The sequence below is a fragment of the Paralichthys olivaceus genome, chromosome 19 (genome assembly GCF_024713975.1).
Source record: "Paralichthys olivaceus isolate ysfri-2021 chromosome 19, ASM2471397v2, whole genome shotgun sequence".
Lineage (NCBI taxonomy): Eukaryota > Metazoa > Chordata > Actinopteri > Pleuronectiformes > Paralichthyidae > Paralichthys > Paralichthys olivaceus.
In genome coordinates, this window is record NC_091111.1 from 18,365,832 (window position 1) to 18,380,587 (window position 14,756).

Sequence of the window (14,756 nt, forward strand, 5' to 3'; positions counted from 1 at the left end):
TCTCTCTCTCTCTCTCTCTCTCTCTCTCTCTCTCTCTTCTCTGTCGTCTGAACCTGGAGGTCACAATGTGCAGCTACCTGCCATGGGCTCATCGGGGATATCAACACACACACACACACACACACACACACACCAGGCCTAATTTGTGTGTGACTCCTCAGTGGTTATTATCATGCTGAGATTTCATTGTCTTAATTAAGTTTTAGGCAGAAGGTTTGATGGGATTGAAAGATGTGAAATTGCCTCTCAAGAGTTCCTTCAGAGTGCTCTATCTGTGTGTGTGTGTGTGTGTGTGTGTGTGTGTGTGTGTGTGTGTGTGTGTGTGTGTGTGTGTGTGTGTGTGTGTGTGTGTGTGTGTGTGTGTCTGTGCCAAATCCTTCCCTGAAGTCTAGTTCTGATTAATTGAGCGGAAATCAGTATTTACATACATGAGCATCATCATTGCTAGTATGCTACCAACAGGCCTCACATTAAACTGGTCTGGGACCTTCCTCACTGAAATGATGGTGACGTGAATATTTATTCAAAGTATCAGAACAGATGAGGTTTCAGTCTAATCGGGGAAATTTGTGAGGTTTAGTTGAAATTAGGAGCAAATATGGAAATTTGACAACAACAACAAGTACAGACTAAAGATTTACTTCATCTACCATTGAACTCCATTCAAACCATGTGAAAATATAAAATTATCATGATTCAGTTAACTCTTTTGTTGGAAATGAGTCAATGTTGCATTGATTAATAATGTTTTCCACAAGAAGCTGCTTATTCACACATCCAGCAGCCGTAGAACAGTATCGTTACTTTAGACTCATATTTTTAGCATTATTCTTTATGGTTAATATAAATCTCAAATGCGATTCTGTTTTCTGTCTCCGCCGACTCCTGAGGGGAAACGTCTGGCTTCTTAGCTGCTAAATGCTCCGCTATATGTTCGCCAGCTATTCTCTCACTGTGTGCTGCCGGGCAGCAGGCGCTGTACAGTCACTTTGTCCTGAGAACTGATGCCTGCTGGGGCTGAACACAATGCTATGAAAGCTGTAAAGTTATGGAGCGTACAGCGAAAACAATGAGGCGTGGGACAGATTCAGGTGACAAATGTCTGCGGCCTCTTTCACACTGAAACATTGTTTTCACGTCGGCCATTTTCCATTGTTCATTCAGGTATTGATTATAGCACGCTGGCAGTTAAGGGAGGGTTTATTACGGTCAGGAGCACCAGGGCGACTTATATGTTCGTTGACAAGGCAATAAAAAGTAGTTCCCTTTTTTTTTTTTATGTGACGTCCGTGTGCTAACTGACCTTTCCTTCCTCTCTGCTCTGGTGTGATTCCTCTGCAGGACTTAACCAAGCAGCTGGATGAGGTGACCCAGAACTCAGAGATTGTGGAAATCCGTCAGAAGGAAGCCGAGTGCGAACTGGAGGCAGCCAGAGACCGAGTTCAGCAGCAAGCCACCGAAATACTGCTCAAAGCCAGTAAGACTCAAACCTCCTCTCTTCTCAAAAACGCAATCAAATACTTGTGCTTCCCTCAAGACACATCCTGGGTTTGTCGTGCAAACACATCACTTCAGCTTCCCAGGCATCGTGGCCCGAAAACACTTAAATGGCCCGCTGCTGTATATTCACGCTCATGGTATCCCCCGTCCCCGAGAGGCAGGGGAAACATCTTCTCACATCAATTATGCCCAGTTTAAGGTTCATGTTTGTGTGCCCCCGCATCGGCTGAATCGTTGCATGTGAGGATCTGATTTAATATCTGCTGATGTCTCTCCGTCGGTACTTTGTGCAACAATATCGCATAAGCATTACTGTCGGAAATGTGTGAGCGATAGCAGCGACCCAGCGCAGAATTACGTTCGGCCCATTAGCTCCTATGAGCTCGTCGTGCCCCACGAGAATGTTCTATCGGTTTCCTCCGGAGCTGTTTGCATGTGAGAGACAAGTAACATCCAGCTGGTGGAGGAAGTTACGACTTTTACCACCACAGATCACGCATTCCCTATTTATTCCAACTTGAAGGGGAACAAATGTTGGTTTTTTCTGTTGCTTTCGGATTGTGTTTGCATCCTTGTCACGTCTCCTGTCATAGGTCAGATAAGCAGCCTGCAGGCCACCCAGATGACTCAGGAAGCGGCCATCAGGGACCTGGACAACGAGCGGAGCCGGCTGAAGGACAAGGTGCTGAGGATGGAAGAAGAGAGAGAGGCACTGCAGAGCCAGAGCCAGGCCCTGGACAAAAGACAGAAACAACAGATCCAGTCCCTGGAGAAGGTACGTGTGTTTGCTGCTGGTGTTTAATATGCACATCAGGCTGGAATAATGTGTCATGAATAGCCAATAAGTCATTAAGAAGCCGGGACTTAACTTTTCTGTGTACTTTGCTCCCGACCTGTTCGACAGTGTTAAAATACAAGAGCCTGCGAGAAATTCGTCCTTGCAGGAAAAAAAAAGGAAAACATGCCACTCTAGACGTTCCAGAGAACTTCGGCGAGTAATGAGGCTGCAGGTTCCAGAGAGATATATATTAACATGGTTTTAATGGTTCACGGACGTTGGTCGATGCAGTTTGTGTCTCTGTGTCCTTCCTGTGTGACCTGAATGTAGAATCACGTTGTCATCGGTCGCTGCTGTCGTCGGTTTTTCACCTCAAACTCCAAAGTAAACCCCACAGATCAGCTTTTTGCAGAGAGAAGCCCGAAAGCAAACAATCATTTGTTTGGACTCTGAAGTTATTCTCACACTGACTCGCCCAAAACTGAGAGGAGAAGAGATTTATCTCCTCAATTCTATTTTTTTTTTTTTTTTTCGTTCTGCAACTCAGAGTTTTCTGTGACTTTACAGAGCCAGTAATCCCCCCCGAGTACTCGTGTGAGGTTTTGCCCGAAGCCAGTCTGATCTAAACGACTATTCGACTTGAATTATTGATATAATTCAGGGTTTTTTCATAAAGAACACAAATATTTTGGTATGTGTCTATAATATAGAATATACATGTTCTCCCCCTCAGTCTGTCTTCCTTCTGATCACATTAGATCTGGTTAGTTTTGGTTTCACATTGTGAATAAAGGACTGAAGAACTCGTCACTGACACTGTAGACGAGCGTGTGTCAGTTAGTCTTTGTGTTTGAGTGTAAAGTTAATGAACGGGTTCACTTCGTCATATCATTATGGTTTCACTACCGGCAAAATAAGCATCATATCATCAGAGGTGAAGATCCTGTGAGCGGATTCCACTTCTTTGTTTATTATTGTCTCAACTCAAAAAATCTCACTCGGCAAACGAACCAGACCATGATTCAGTTTGATCTGAGACGAGATCACATCTTTCGGTCTGTTCAAGGCTCCTCTCGCTCCTGGTTTATTGGTTCGGACTAAACTGAAAAAGTTTGAAGGTCCGAAACCAAACAGGGTCGATGAGAAAGCTCCCTCAGAAGAAAATCAATCTTACGAGTGCAGCGAATTTAAAAAAAAAAAAAAAATGCATCGTCTGCAAAAGAGTTTGACCCGTAATTGTCAAACAGTTTAAAGAGTCAAACCTGTCAATCACTGCTTTTACGAACTTTGAAGCGAGCCGCTCCTCATTTCAAAAACCAAGAAGCCTAAAGGTCAGATGATTTAAGGAACAGTGCAGTCAGCAGACCAAACCACAGCCGACGGTAAATGTCAAGTGTTGCTGCTTCATGTGTGTTTTCTCATCTATCTCTGACATTTGTGCAGTGTAATCCTCTGGGAGCCGGCATCAGTTCTCCCACCGAGAGCGGCTGCTGTGAATTTCAATGTCTTCCCGAGGATAATAGACGCCACTTAAACTTCACACCACCTTTCTGTTGCGTCTCCTGGAGCTCCACTGATTTCTGCTTTAAGCGGTTCATTGGCATTCGTCAGGTGAAACAATCGATTGGGGATTTCTAACCCTGTTACATTAAAAAAAAAGAAAAGCAGGACTCCAGCAGAATGTGTTTTTCAAGTTTTTCGCACTTCGTAGTGATCTGATGACGTCCGTGGTCCGACCCAATTATAGAAAGCCGTGGAAGAGTCACCACATTAATGTGAGTCTTGGTTTTCCTTCTCTCTTAAAGTCACAATCGTCTTTTCCTTCATTTGCTCGTCTCTGCTCCTCGTCTTTGCTCCACAAAAGGACAGATTTACCTCCCAGGACGTTTTCAGGCCCAGTTTATTTGTGTCACAGTGCGGAGATGATGTTCCGCCCCCCCTCAGGTTTTTTTGGCCATATGATATCGCAGCAGTCTCGCTCAGTCCGACCGGTTTGATGGACGCTTCTTGGGGGATTTCCAGAACAGGCCTTGGTTTGGAGCAATGATTGCACACAAACACGACTGAGTCCCTGGTGGCATATTAATGTTTTTTCATGTCGTTGCCAGCGTCTGATAATGTGCCAGTGACATGCTGGTTCTGTTGTGAGTGGTGAAGCTAAACAGAAGACAAATAGTGCGTGTGTTTAGGCTGCGTTAATGAGCTGTGGTGATGAATCAGTGTCATCGGTTTCAGTAAATTTAGGTTTTCATGTCTTTAGTGTACATTTACAATCCTGCTGTGAAGATTCCAGGGGGGGAAAAAAATGAGTTCAGCTCAGGTGATGAATGTAGTTATATAATATTCAGCAGCAGTTGCAGTAATAAAACTTAATCTTCTATCGCAGATTTCTAAAACATTTTGCGGTTTTTTCAAACCACAACCTGAGATTGATTGTTTTTTGACATTTTTTCGTAGATTTCTCAGAAAATAAATCGTGATCTCGGTTAAAGAAATCTGGCGTGTTTAAGGGACTGATATTTATCCGTGTGTCTAATTTATCGATCCCTGATTCCAGATACTTTCTTTGACGATGCTTTGCGTTGCATTTGCTCAATAAATCGGTTAGTCCACATTCTCATAACAGGAACACGCTGTTTGAAGCAGAAATACAGAAAAGTATTTCAACTAAATCTGCTGCTGTTCTCGTCACTACAGAGCAAAACATATCCCTGAACTCCGTCTCTCCTGATGCTGAAGACAACACCAGCTCCATTTAGAACCATAATGACTGCGGGGTCATGTCTACGGGCTTCAAGGCTCCGTAATCAATAACCACATTATCATTAACCCCAGATGGAATGTGCCCCGGAGCTTTGTTCAGCAGCTCGGTTCTAGTGCTGCAGGAAAAACACATTTGAGTGTGAATTGGTGAGAAAATGGGAATATAGACAAAACAGCGGATACAGAGAGAGAGAGAGAGAGTGCAGTATTGATTCCTTGGCTGAATAATACAGCATATGGTGTAAATATCAGCTCTCCCTGTCTGTCAGTGTGTCATCTCACCTTCGAGCATATTTTAAACGTACGTGTGCGTGAGTGTTTGTTTTTCTGTGTTCGTCAGACCCTGCACGAGGAGAAGACGTCCCACGAGAGGGATATGAACCACATGCAAGCTCGACACGAGGAGGAGGGCAGCCAGATGAAGGAGAGCCAGACTCGAGCTGTGGAGGAAGTCGCTAAGAAGCACAGGGTGACCCTGGAAACGGCTCTGAACAACGCCGAGAAGGAAAAGAACCGCCTGCTGGCCGTGAGTACACATGCACGCAACGAGAGAGAGCAACATACAGAGAGGCTGGTGTCCCTGGTTTATCAACACATTCAAACCATTCCACCAAAAACAAAAACATCTGAATATGATGAACCAGACGAGGCAGATTAATCTACAGATTTCTGCATCTTGTGCAATCAGAGTTTTTATCGCTCGAAGCTGCAGGAAAGTGAACAGCTGTATGTTTTAATTGAACCTGCATCGTGGAGCTCTGGGTTTATCTCAGGCCGTAAAGATGATGGAGCCCCTGGGTCGCTTGTTTTCTGCCGCTCACTGGAAAGATTTCTCCTCCTCTCAGACACTAGTGGAGGTGAAGTAAATGTAGCACGAAGTTACTTCACGGCTAAAAGACGTCTTCGCTTTCGGATTCCTTCCCTACTGGAGCTGTGACGTTCCCGGTTATCTCAAACCCAGCACGTGCGATGACCTCATGATGGAAATAATCTGTCACATCAGGTTGTTGTTGTAGAATAAAGGCTGAGTCATGCTGAATGTTAGATCCGTCCAAACTCTTTTCACTGAATCCACCTCTGTGTTCCTGCAGTTGGTTGGAATAAACGCTGATACGAACTCATATCGAACTGAAGCGGTGAGATATTCCAGGAGGACACAGTCAAAGTACAAGCTGTCCACTCCCTCAGTCTCTCTCTGCGCTCGTGGATTTGCCGTCTGCCAATAAATGTGTTGACCGTCTGTTTGTTATTAAACGAGCGGTGATTGTGAGTGGCAGATTTATTGTGGTGTCTGCATATGCTTTATTTTGATGGACAGCAGTGATATTGTGTGTTTGTCAAAGTATCTCGACTGTTCTCTAATGTTCAGGCTCAGTCATGCTCAGAGTTTATGGACGGAGAGGAGACACTTTTCGTTCACAAATGGAGCATTGATGAGAGAAGCCAGTCGCTCTCACACCCGTCCCCAAAGACACATAAGCTTGTTGAGGGACTTCAACAAGTAACCGGTCACAAGCCGGCGTCTCTGACCTTCGAGCTAATTCCACATTGTTCACTGACTGACTGCACCGTCTGCCACAACAGCCGGAGAAGCAGCTATTCACTCAATTTATTTTTTTTGCCTTGAGCTGAATTGTAGATTTATTGTGTCTCTAAAAGAGTTTGGTGCTCAGGAAATTTGGCAATGTCCTCATCACTGTTCACTTCTTCTCTCGTCAGAAAAACATTTTCAGTTCCTAGCTTTGCCTGTAAACATGGGGACATCCAATAAAGCCTCATAAAGGCGAAGTTAGATTATTATGCAGATTTTAATGACATTATTAAGGCAAACACATTCTTGTAGCCTCTTAATTAATTATAGACGTTAACATTTACTGTCTCTTAGACTCTGGGCAGTAAAATTCAGCCTTTAAATGTTACTAAAGACCATTTTGTGATGGAATTACACCTGCCATATGTGAGCAACTACAGTATATATATATATATAAGCAGAAGAGTGAATGTCTCCTTGGTAATGTAGTGTAGTTGTCTGTAGAAGTGTAAGATAGCATTAGTCGGAAATGTGTCCAAGTACCTCAGTGTTGTACTGCTTTGGTAAATCTACTTTAAAGTCTTCCTATTAAAACCATGGTAGAACTTAACTTAACCTCTGGTAAAACTTAACCTCTCAGCTCTTCACTCCAGAAAAGAAACAAGTTGGTGAAACCGAAGCTTTTTCGCAGCAGTGAAATTGTTGACGACTTTTGCAGAAGAAAAACGTGTGTTTTGTGATATTTATTTATTCATATTATACATTTTACTCATCTCATTATGACATGTAGCTGTATCCTCTATCAACGCCAGCAGGAACACAACCAGAGCCGACATCCAAATCCAAAGTGTGAACAAGCAGCCTCTCTAAAACACTGAATGCAGGTTTGGAATCCGTGACCTCCATGCACAGGGTTTTATGAACAGACACACATTCATATTGAAGTGTTAAATTAATAGAACAGCGTGCGTAGGCCGGTGACAGGTGACACAAGCTCAGATATCTGGGGAAAAAAAGAGGATTTCTACGGACTAAAATACATCAGAGGGGCTGAAACAATGACTAAGAAGCTGGCAACCTCAAAAGAGGAAAATACAACCCACTGACGCAGGAGCACATTTGTATTTGTCACCTATAAATGTCATGTATTCTGCTCCGAGCTCACAGAAATGTGAGTAACCCTGGAGGGGGGGTGGGGGTGGGGGTGGGGGTGGGGGGGGCGCTTCTGTCAGGGACAGAAAGTTAGAAAAAGACAAATAGGAAAGAAATTGTCAATGAAAACAAAGTTCAGAGATGTGGCGGCTGAGTCACGTGGAGAAGCTGTGGTGAGTCACACAGGTGGGATGGGTTAGCGGGCGCTGACGCTCTAAAGCTAACGCTCTGCTGCACACAAACCTACGCTGCAGCTTCAGTGTGTCATTAGATGAACACACTTCCTACATGAGAGGCCGGAAACTCTCTGTGAAGTTATGATTTGTTGGTTTAACTGCGTAAGTGTGACAGATTGAGGAAAGTGATGTGTGTTCTGAACATTAGAGCTTGTACACGTTTCACAGTAATAACACATATCAAAATTATGAACCTGAATATGAGCAGAATACGTCTCCTCGATATATTTTTCAAATAAAGACAAGATGGCTGCGACTAATTATTTTAAGCACCAAAATCAGGAAATTGAGTCTTGGAGTGCGGTGTGGAGTTTGACATTTAAAAGGGTGAGGGACACTCAGATTAAAATTCACCGCCCTACTATAAACTGATGACATTTACTGCACATAAAAGTGCAAGTGGGGAGTAGAGTCATCAAAATTAGAACAAAATGATGTGACGGAGAAGGAGCAGAACTCGGGAGCCCAACGTTTGTGTGTGTTTCTAAAAGTTCCTCCATAAATATTTCACTGCTACTTACTTAGCGCAGTTTGTTGGCCGGGCTTAAGCGCGTCCATACAGCACACAGCCGTTTCTCAGAGGGCTCTTTGACTCTGCTTGTCCGCTGCATATTCTATATGTTTTTAACTCACGTTAGCAGAGAACATGTGAGATTATTCTCTTCATCGTCAAAATCGATTTATGTGAATTCCTCTCGAAGAACACGCTCGATTCAGATCATTATTAGAATATGGCGACATTTATTTAATGAAATGTTTTTATTTGAACATGAACCAGAAAACCTAGAAATTCTCAGATTCAAGAGACAAATTCTAGAAATGTGCTAAAGCAGAAGAGAAATCCTTTAACACCAACGTGTTTTCTTAATGTTCAGTACAAGAGAAATATTCTCCTGTAGCTTTGGATGCATCAGATTTCATTATGTTGTGTGGTTTTGAGTCTTTATACTGTATTTGACAGTATATTCAAAACCAATTTCAATTATATTATCTAGTCCAAATCAACAACATCCCAGAGTACAGCTTTAATAATATTAATTCCAGAATTATTGTTATATTCTGGTGTTTATTTTTATTTTAATTGTTGTATTCATTAAGTTTCATTTTCCTGCTAGAGCCTTTAGCACAAGTAAAACATGTGACTGTACATAAATTATAGAAACTGAAAGTACCCTGTGGAAATTTCCATTAATCAATTATGTTTTCCTTCAGCGCTCTTCACTGAAATATATTGTGTGAATCTCTGAGGTCCAACAAATAACTTGCTTGTGTCGCCCCATTTTTAAAACCTTTATCGTTTTCCTGCTTTAAATGTTTGTTGATCGATGGACCAGTGGGATGTGATGAAACAAAACAGATTCAACAATAACAGAAGTGAATACAGGTCAACGTTCAGACCCAGATTTCAGCATCGTGATGATTTTTGTGTCTGATGTGAGATACTAAAAATGCCCCCCTGGATTTCAAAGTGGGCCCTGGGACCAGTCTAATGAGCCTGGTGGTCTCGCTGTTCCAAACCACAGCCTGCTGCCAATTTGGCTGCAGCCGAGGCGCACGGTTCCACCGGCCTGAAATAGCCTCGTGATGATGCCTGATCTCCGCAGAGTCCCTTATCCCAGGCACACACAGCCATGTGAAAGCAAGTAATCAAGTATTCCCTTGCATCAAAGTTGCATAATGAGGACTTGTTTTAAATAATATTCTGCAGAAGACCTGATCAGAGCTGACAGCTGCATTAAGAGAAGAGCGTTTTACATTTCCATAGTTATTAGATATGCATCCCATATGCAGGAGTCCTCGTATATGCCCTTGTATGATTTCCATGGCCTCATATTTCCGCCCGCTGAGCTCTGATCTGCACAGTCATTTCTAATTGTTCACTCCGGGTCCTTGCTGTCAATGTTGCTGCAGAAATGTCCCCATTGTAAAGATTGTCAGGGAGGAGGAGGAGGAGGAGGAGGTCGAGCAGCAGCACTCATTCATTTCTCATTCATTCACTGCTGCTACTCATCTGTTTTATATCTCTTCTGCAGAATCTCAGGACAGAAGAGTCTTCATCTCTTTTCGTCATCACTTGATTATTTTTGTCTGATCTAAGTTTCACCACATTAATCATCTCTTCTTTCATCACCTCTGCTCTTTCATCACTTTAAATTGTAATGAGAGTTGTCTGTGAGAAGCCGGGGTTCGGAATTTAAATGAATGGCTTGGCTCCAGCGCGGCCTCGCCCTCTAAATCGAGTCACAAGGTACGACATGAATCCTGATGTCTCATATTAGATTCTTCCGCCTCTGACCGTCTGTTTCTCGATTGACCATTGACTAGAAGATTCCTTCTGACGTGTCCTTGATGTCATCAGGCTGGCGGAGGTCAGCTCACGCGATAATAACGATTTCCACCAATGGATTTTTTTTTTCACATATTAACAAAAATATATGTGAAGGAACACTTTGATGGAATTTCATGGCAAAAGAATCCACTTGGAATCAAGGATGAGATTCGATGGTCAAAGTTCAAACTAGCCTCAATCACCTGAACGGAATTTAAAGGTGCAGTGTGTAGAATTTAGTGACATCTAGTGTTGAAGTGTCATGTTGCAGCTGAACACCCCTCACCTCACCCTCTCCCTCCAAACATGAAAAATAAACTGTGGAAGACTTCAGTTGTCATAAAAACTCAAAAGGTGTTTAGTTTGTTCAGTCTGGACTAATGTAAAAAACATGGCGGCCTCCGTAGAGAGGGGTCCCCTCCATGTAAATATAAAGTATTTGAATATAAAAGGTCTTTTCTGGGGGAAAGAAAACTACAATTCATACAATTTAGATTAAACGAACTAGTGAAAACATCATGAGGATTAATCTACATTCAATATCCCTTTCACTTAAATCTTTCTGGACCTTTAAATACACCTGGCACACACATGTCCGCATCGATGGATGAGCTGATTAGAATGTTTGTTGCTCTGCTGAAACACCAAATATAATGAAGTTACGATTAAATTACACCTAATAAGCTGCATAAATCACATTGGTCCTGGACAGACGTGGCCGTGAACTTGATTTGACTTGGTGGCAGGAGCGCACGACTGCGAGGCGGAAACTCTCGTCGATGGTTGCGTCAGGATTTTTTTTTTTTTTTTGAGCTGTTTCAAGTTCTTTGGTACAAAGAAATCACATTCACATGTCAGGAGGCATTTCACACAAATTACTGTGATTTTTCATTCTGTTCTCCATTCAGATCAATTCCTGCAAAGTCCCATTCATTAGTATGGAACTGTGTCACAGTCGTCAATACGCTGAATGTTTTTTTACAGCATGACAAACTCCATGCTCCTGTACAATGAATAATAGTGGAACATTTCATGTGACAACAATTTCCCTCGGCTGTAATTGTCCTTGGAAAGCAGCAGTCATTGCTCAGTATAACAGAAATCGTTCTCCATTCATCAGGAGCCATAATAAGACTTATTATCGTCACAATGCAAAAAAAAAAAGAAAAAAGCTCTTTCTCTGCTCTCTCTCAAGGACAATGAGATGGTTTGAAGTATTTTTAGGAAATTTGTACGGATGAAGGCAGCGAATGTGATATCAGACAAAGAGGAGAGAGAATGTGGATGTTCACCACGGCCGAGGTTATAACGCTCGAGCGATTTGAGTTCACGCTCTCGGAGCTGATGTCACAGAATGGAAGTTGACCCTTCGGACTTCAATATTCTGACTTTAACACAATAACAGGGTCAAAGGTCTTAGTCAAGTCATCGCTGCTCTTCTAAGTGATCCCTAAAATTCAGCAAAAGGAAAACGGAGCTGCTTTTTGGGGCTTTAAGATGTTTTGCCACTTCCGTTGTCATCAGAGGGGCCAGTAGGGTTAGAGCCATAGAGGCAGCAGGCTTGTGGATCAGGAGAGGAGGGACGTGAGGAGGGACTCCTCACTGGGTGGGGAGGTGCTACCTGAAGACCCCAGGAAACATCACTTTTGACGTTGACGTTTCTGATTTTGTCTCCGCAGGAGCTGGAGCAGCAGTTTGAGAGAGAGCGCCTCCAACTGGAGGAGCACAAGACGCTCCTCAGGCAGCAGCTGGACGAGCTGAAGGACGAGCTGACCTCCAAACTCACCGCGGCCACTGAGGAGGTACGAGGCCCGAACCTGTGGATTTAGAATGACTGACTCATTGTGCATTTGAAGAACAGTGGCGGAAAACTGATGAGTCACAACTCTTAGCCTCTTGTTGTGAATGTCACCTCTAACACTTACAGAAACCAGAGTCGGAGTCCTGAGCTCTTGCTAATCAAGTTCTCCTGACTTGAATAATAATCAGTGTTTATATTGACGGATGAGGTAAACAGTCATACTGAACAACGAGGCCCAGGTCACTTGTTAATATGCAGCTCCCAACTTACTTAAAGGACACGCTAACACACTGGGTGGAATGACAACGTTAATATTCATGAGTTGGAGCTGTTAACAGATTATTTTATTGAAAACTATTTTCCCCACTTTTTTCCTCTGTGAACAAATGTTTCCTGCACATGTTTGGTGTTTTTCCCTCCATGTTTGTCCTGTACTTTTCACATCCAGGTAAATAAATATCTAATGAATTTTAAAAGAACCATGTTGCCACGTTGGCAAAAAGAACATGAGCCTGAAGTCACTGAAAGCTTTTTTTTTTTTTTGATGGAAATTGCTGAGCATAAACTGCTGATGTAGTTTCAAGGCTGCTGCCACTCTCAGATAGGTTGTTGTTGTTGGTTCCCTCTGTCTCACGCTGTCTGGTCGTGCGTCTGTCTTTCACGCAGGTGTCTCGGCTGCAGGGGAAGTTGCAGCAGGGGGAGCAGGACATGGGGACAGCCGAGGGACAGATCTCCACCCTGAAGGAGGCGCAGGACAAACTGCTGGAGGAGCTGGACGCTACCAGGGCTCGTCTGAGAGAGACCAGCAACCTGCTGTCTGCACTGCAGGTCAGCACACACACAGAGATAACGACAGCGTCCGAACTGGTTCCAGCTTGTTTATTTTGACCAGTGCTCCAAAAATCTGAATGTTCAATTTACAGAGATACAGAAACCAGAGACAAGCTGCACATGCCTGTGTGTCATTGTTTTTGGATTGACTTTGCCAATAACCCAAAAATTTGAGTTGACTAAGAGCAATGTCACTCAAAAGCCTTTGACCATTTTTCACAAAAAGTTGCCTGCAGAGCTGGATTCATGCCAGGGCACAAACAAATCTCTGAGCTGCTCAGACTGATGTCAAGCTAACACTGTGTCTGTCTGTCTGTCTGTCTGTCTGTCTGTCTGTCTGTCTGTCTGTCTGTCTGTCTCTCTGTCAGGGAGAGTTGGAGACCCAGAAGCGTCAGCATGAAGCTAAACTCATCACCACCAAAGAAGAAGAGAAACTGAAGATGGACAAAATGGCTCTGGAGCTGGAGCTGAAGTGGACCGAAACACTCAGGTGTGTGTGTCTGTGTGTGTGTGTGTGTGTGTGTGTGTGTGTGTGTGTGTGTGTGTGTGTGTGTGTGTGTGTGTCTGTGTGTGTGTGTTTGTGTGTGTGTGTGTGTCCGTTGGTGTGTGTCGTTTTAACATAGAGAGAGCATGAAATTAAGAGTGGATTGGAAATTGAAGTCTTTCTGTTTCCTTAATATTGCTTCTCACACTTATTAGAACAAACACACACGGACACACACACACAGACACACACACACACACGCAGAGGTCATCCGGCTCACGGTATGGACCATGACAGGACATTATCCTCTGCAGCTTCAATTCAATCCGGCGTAAAGCTGCCAACTAAACTGCGGTGACATTCACAGACCTTCAAAGTGTAACTCTTTAAAAAGCCCCGTGAATAAAATGAGCTGATTCGAGGTGTGAAACGAGGAACTTCTCTCTCAGCAGAGTCCGCAGCCACCAAATGACTCTGTTAAGTGATTGGTCACAACAAGAAGGTTTTTCCACGGTATAGTGTCACGTCCTTGTTTACTCACTGATGTTGTGATGATAAGGTCCGTTTGACTCGAGTTGAGAGTTTCTGACGCTAACGAACGCGGTGACAGCGGAGGAGGAGGTCGTGATGAGTCTCAGCCTCCGTCCGTTTCCATATGAGAATCAAGTCCGTACAGGCAGCACATGTCACATCCTCACCGGAAATGAGCACGTTTCCCTTAAATCTCGCGGCAGCAGAATCCAGCCAATTATCTCACATGTTATCCGGATACGTTATGAAAGATGACATGTGTCAAGCGTGTTGTATGATGGACATGTGTGTACGAGAGTGCATGTGAATCCACAGTACCTCCAACCATGGACGTCACCAGATTAACCGGCAGCCATGTCGAGTAATGTAAACTTTACATGAGCCGATGAAGCTGCTGTTGTTGCTGCAGGTTCAGTTACATTGGATGGAAACGTTAGACGTGAGTTCCTGACGCATGACTATGCGAACACGCATGCACGCACAAACGTGTTTTTGTGTGTGTTTTGTGTTGTCGTGTTGTAGGCAGGAGTGTAAGAAGCTGCGTGAGGAGCTGAGAGAGGAGCACGATGAGGACAAGGCCGCCGCTCTGGCTCAGCTGGCGCAAAGCAAAGAGCAGGAACTGGGCAGCGCCAGAGAGAGCTGGCAGAGGAAGGTGGAGGATCTGCTCGAACAGGTACGACGACACACGTGTGTTTAAAACATGTGCGGCCTCCTTTTCCATCTTTCTTTCTTGTCTTCTGTTTGTTTGTTTTTAATGGCCGCCTGGTAATATTAACGAAGCGTGACTTAGCTCTCCCGTGTTCATCACGCCGACAGACAA

General features: G+C 43.7%; 1 protein-coding gene across 2 annotated transcripts in view; it reads left to right on the plus strand.

The window, feature by feature from the left end:
* Positions 1-14,756, plus strand: part of fam184ab (family with sequence similarity 184 member Ab) — an 80,275-nt gene that overhangs the window by 42,321 nt on the left and 23,198 nt on the right. For both annotated transcript variants that reach the window (XM_069514792.1, XM_069514793.1), the window contains exons 7-13: positions 1,342-1,477; positions 2,094-2,275; positions 5,382-5,567; positions 11,969-12,091; positions 12,757-12,918; positions 13,290-13,411; positions 14,459-14,609. In XM_069514792.1, the coding sequence (XP_069370893.1) occupies positions 1,342-1,477; positions 2,094-2,275; positions 5,382-5,567; positions 11,969-12,091; positions 12,757-12,918; positions 13,290-13,411; positions 14,459-14,609 (1,062 nt within the window). The remainder of the gene's footprint in view (positions 1-1,341; positions 1,478-2,093; positions 2,276-5,381; positions 5,568-11,968; positions 12,092-12,756; positions 12,919-13,289; positions 13,412-14,458; positions 14,610-14,756) is intronic.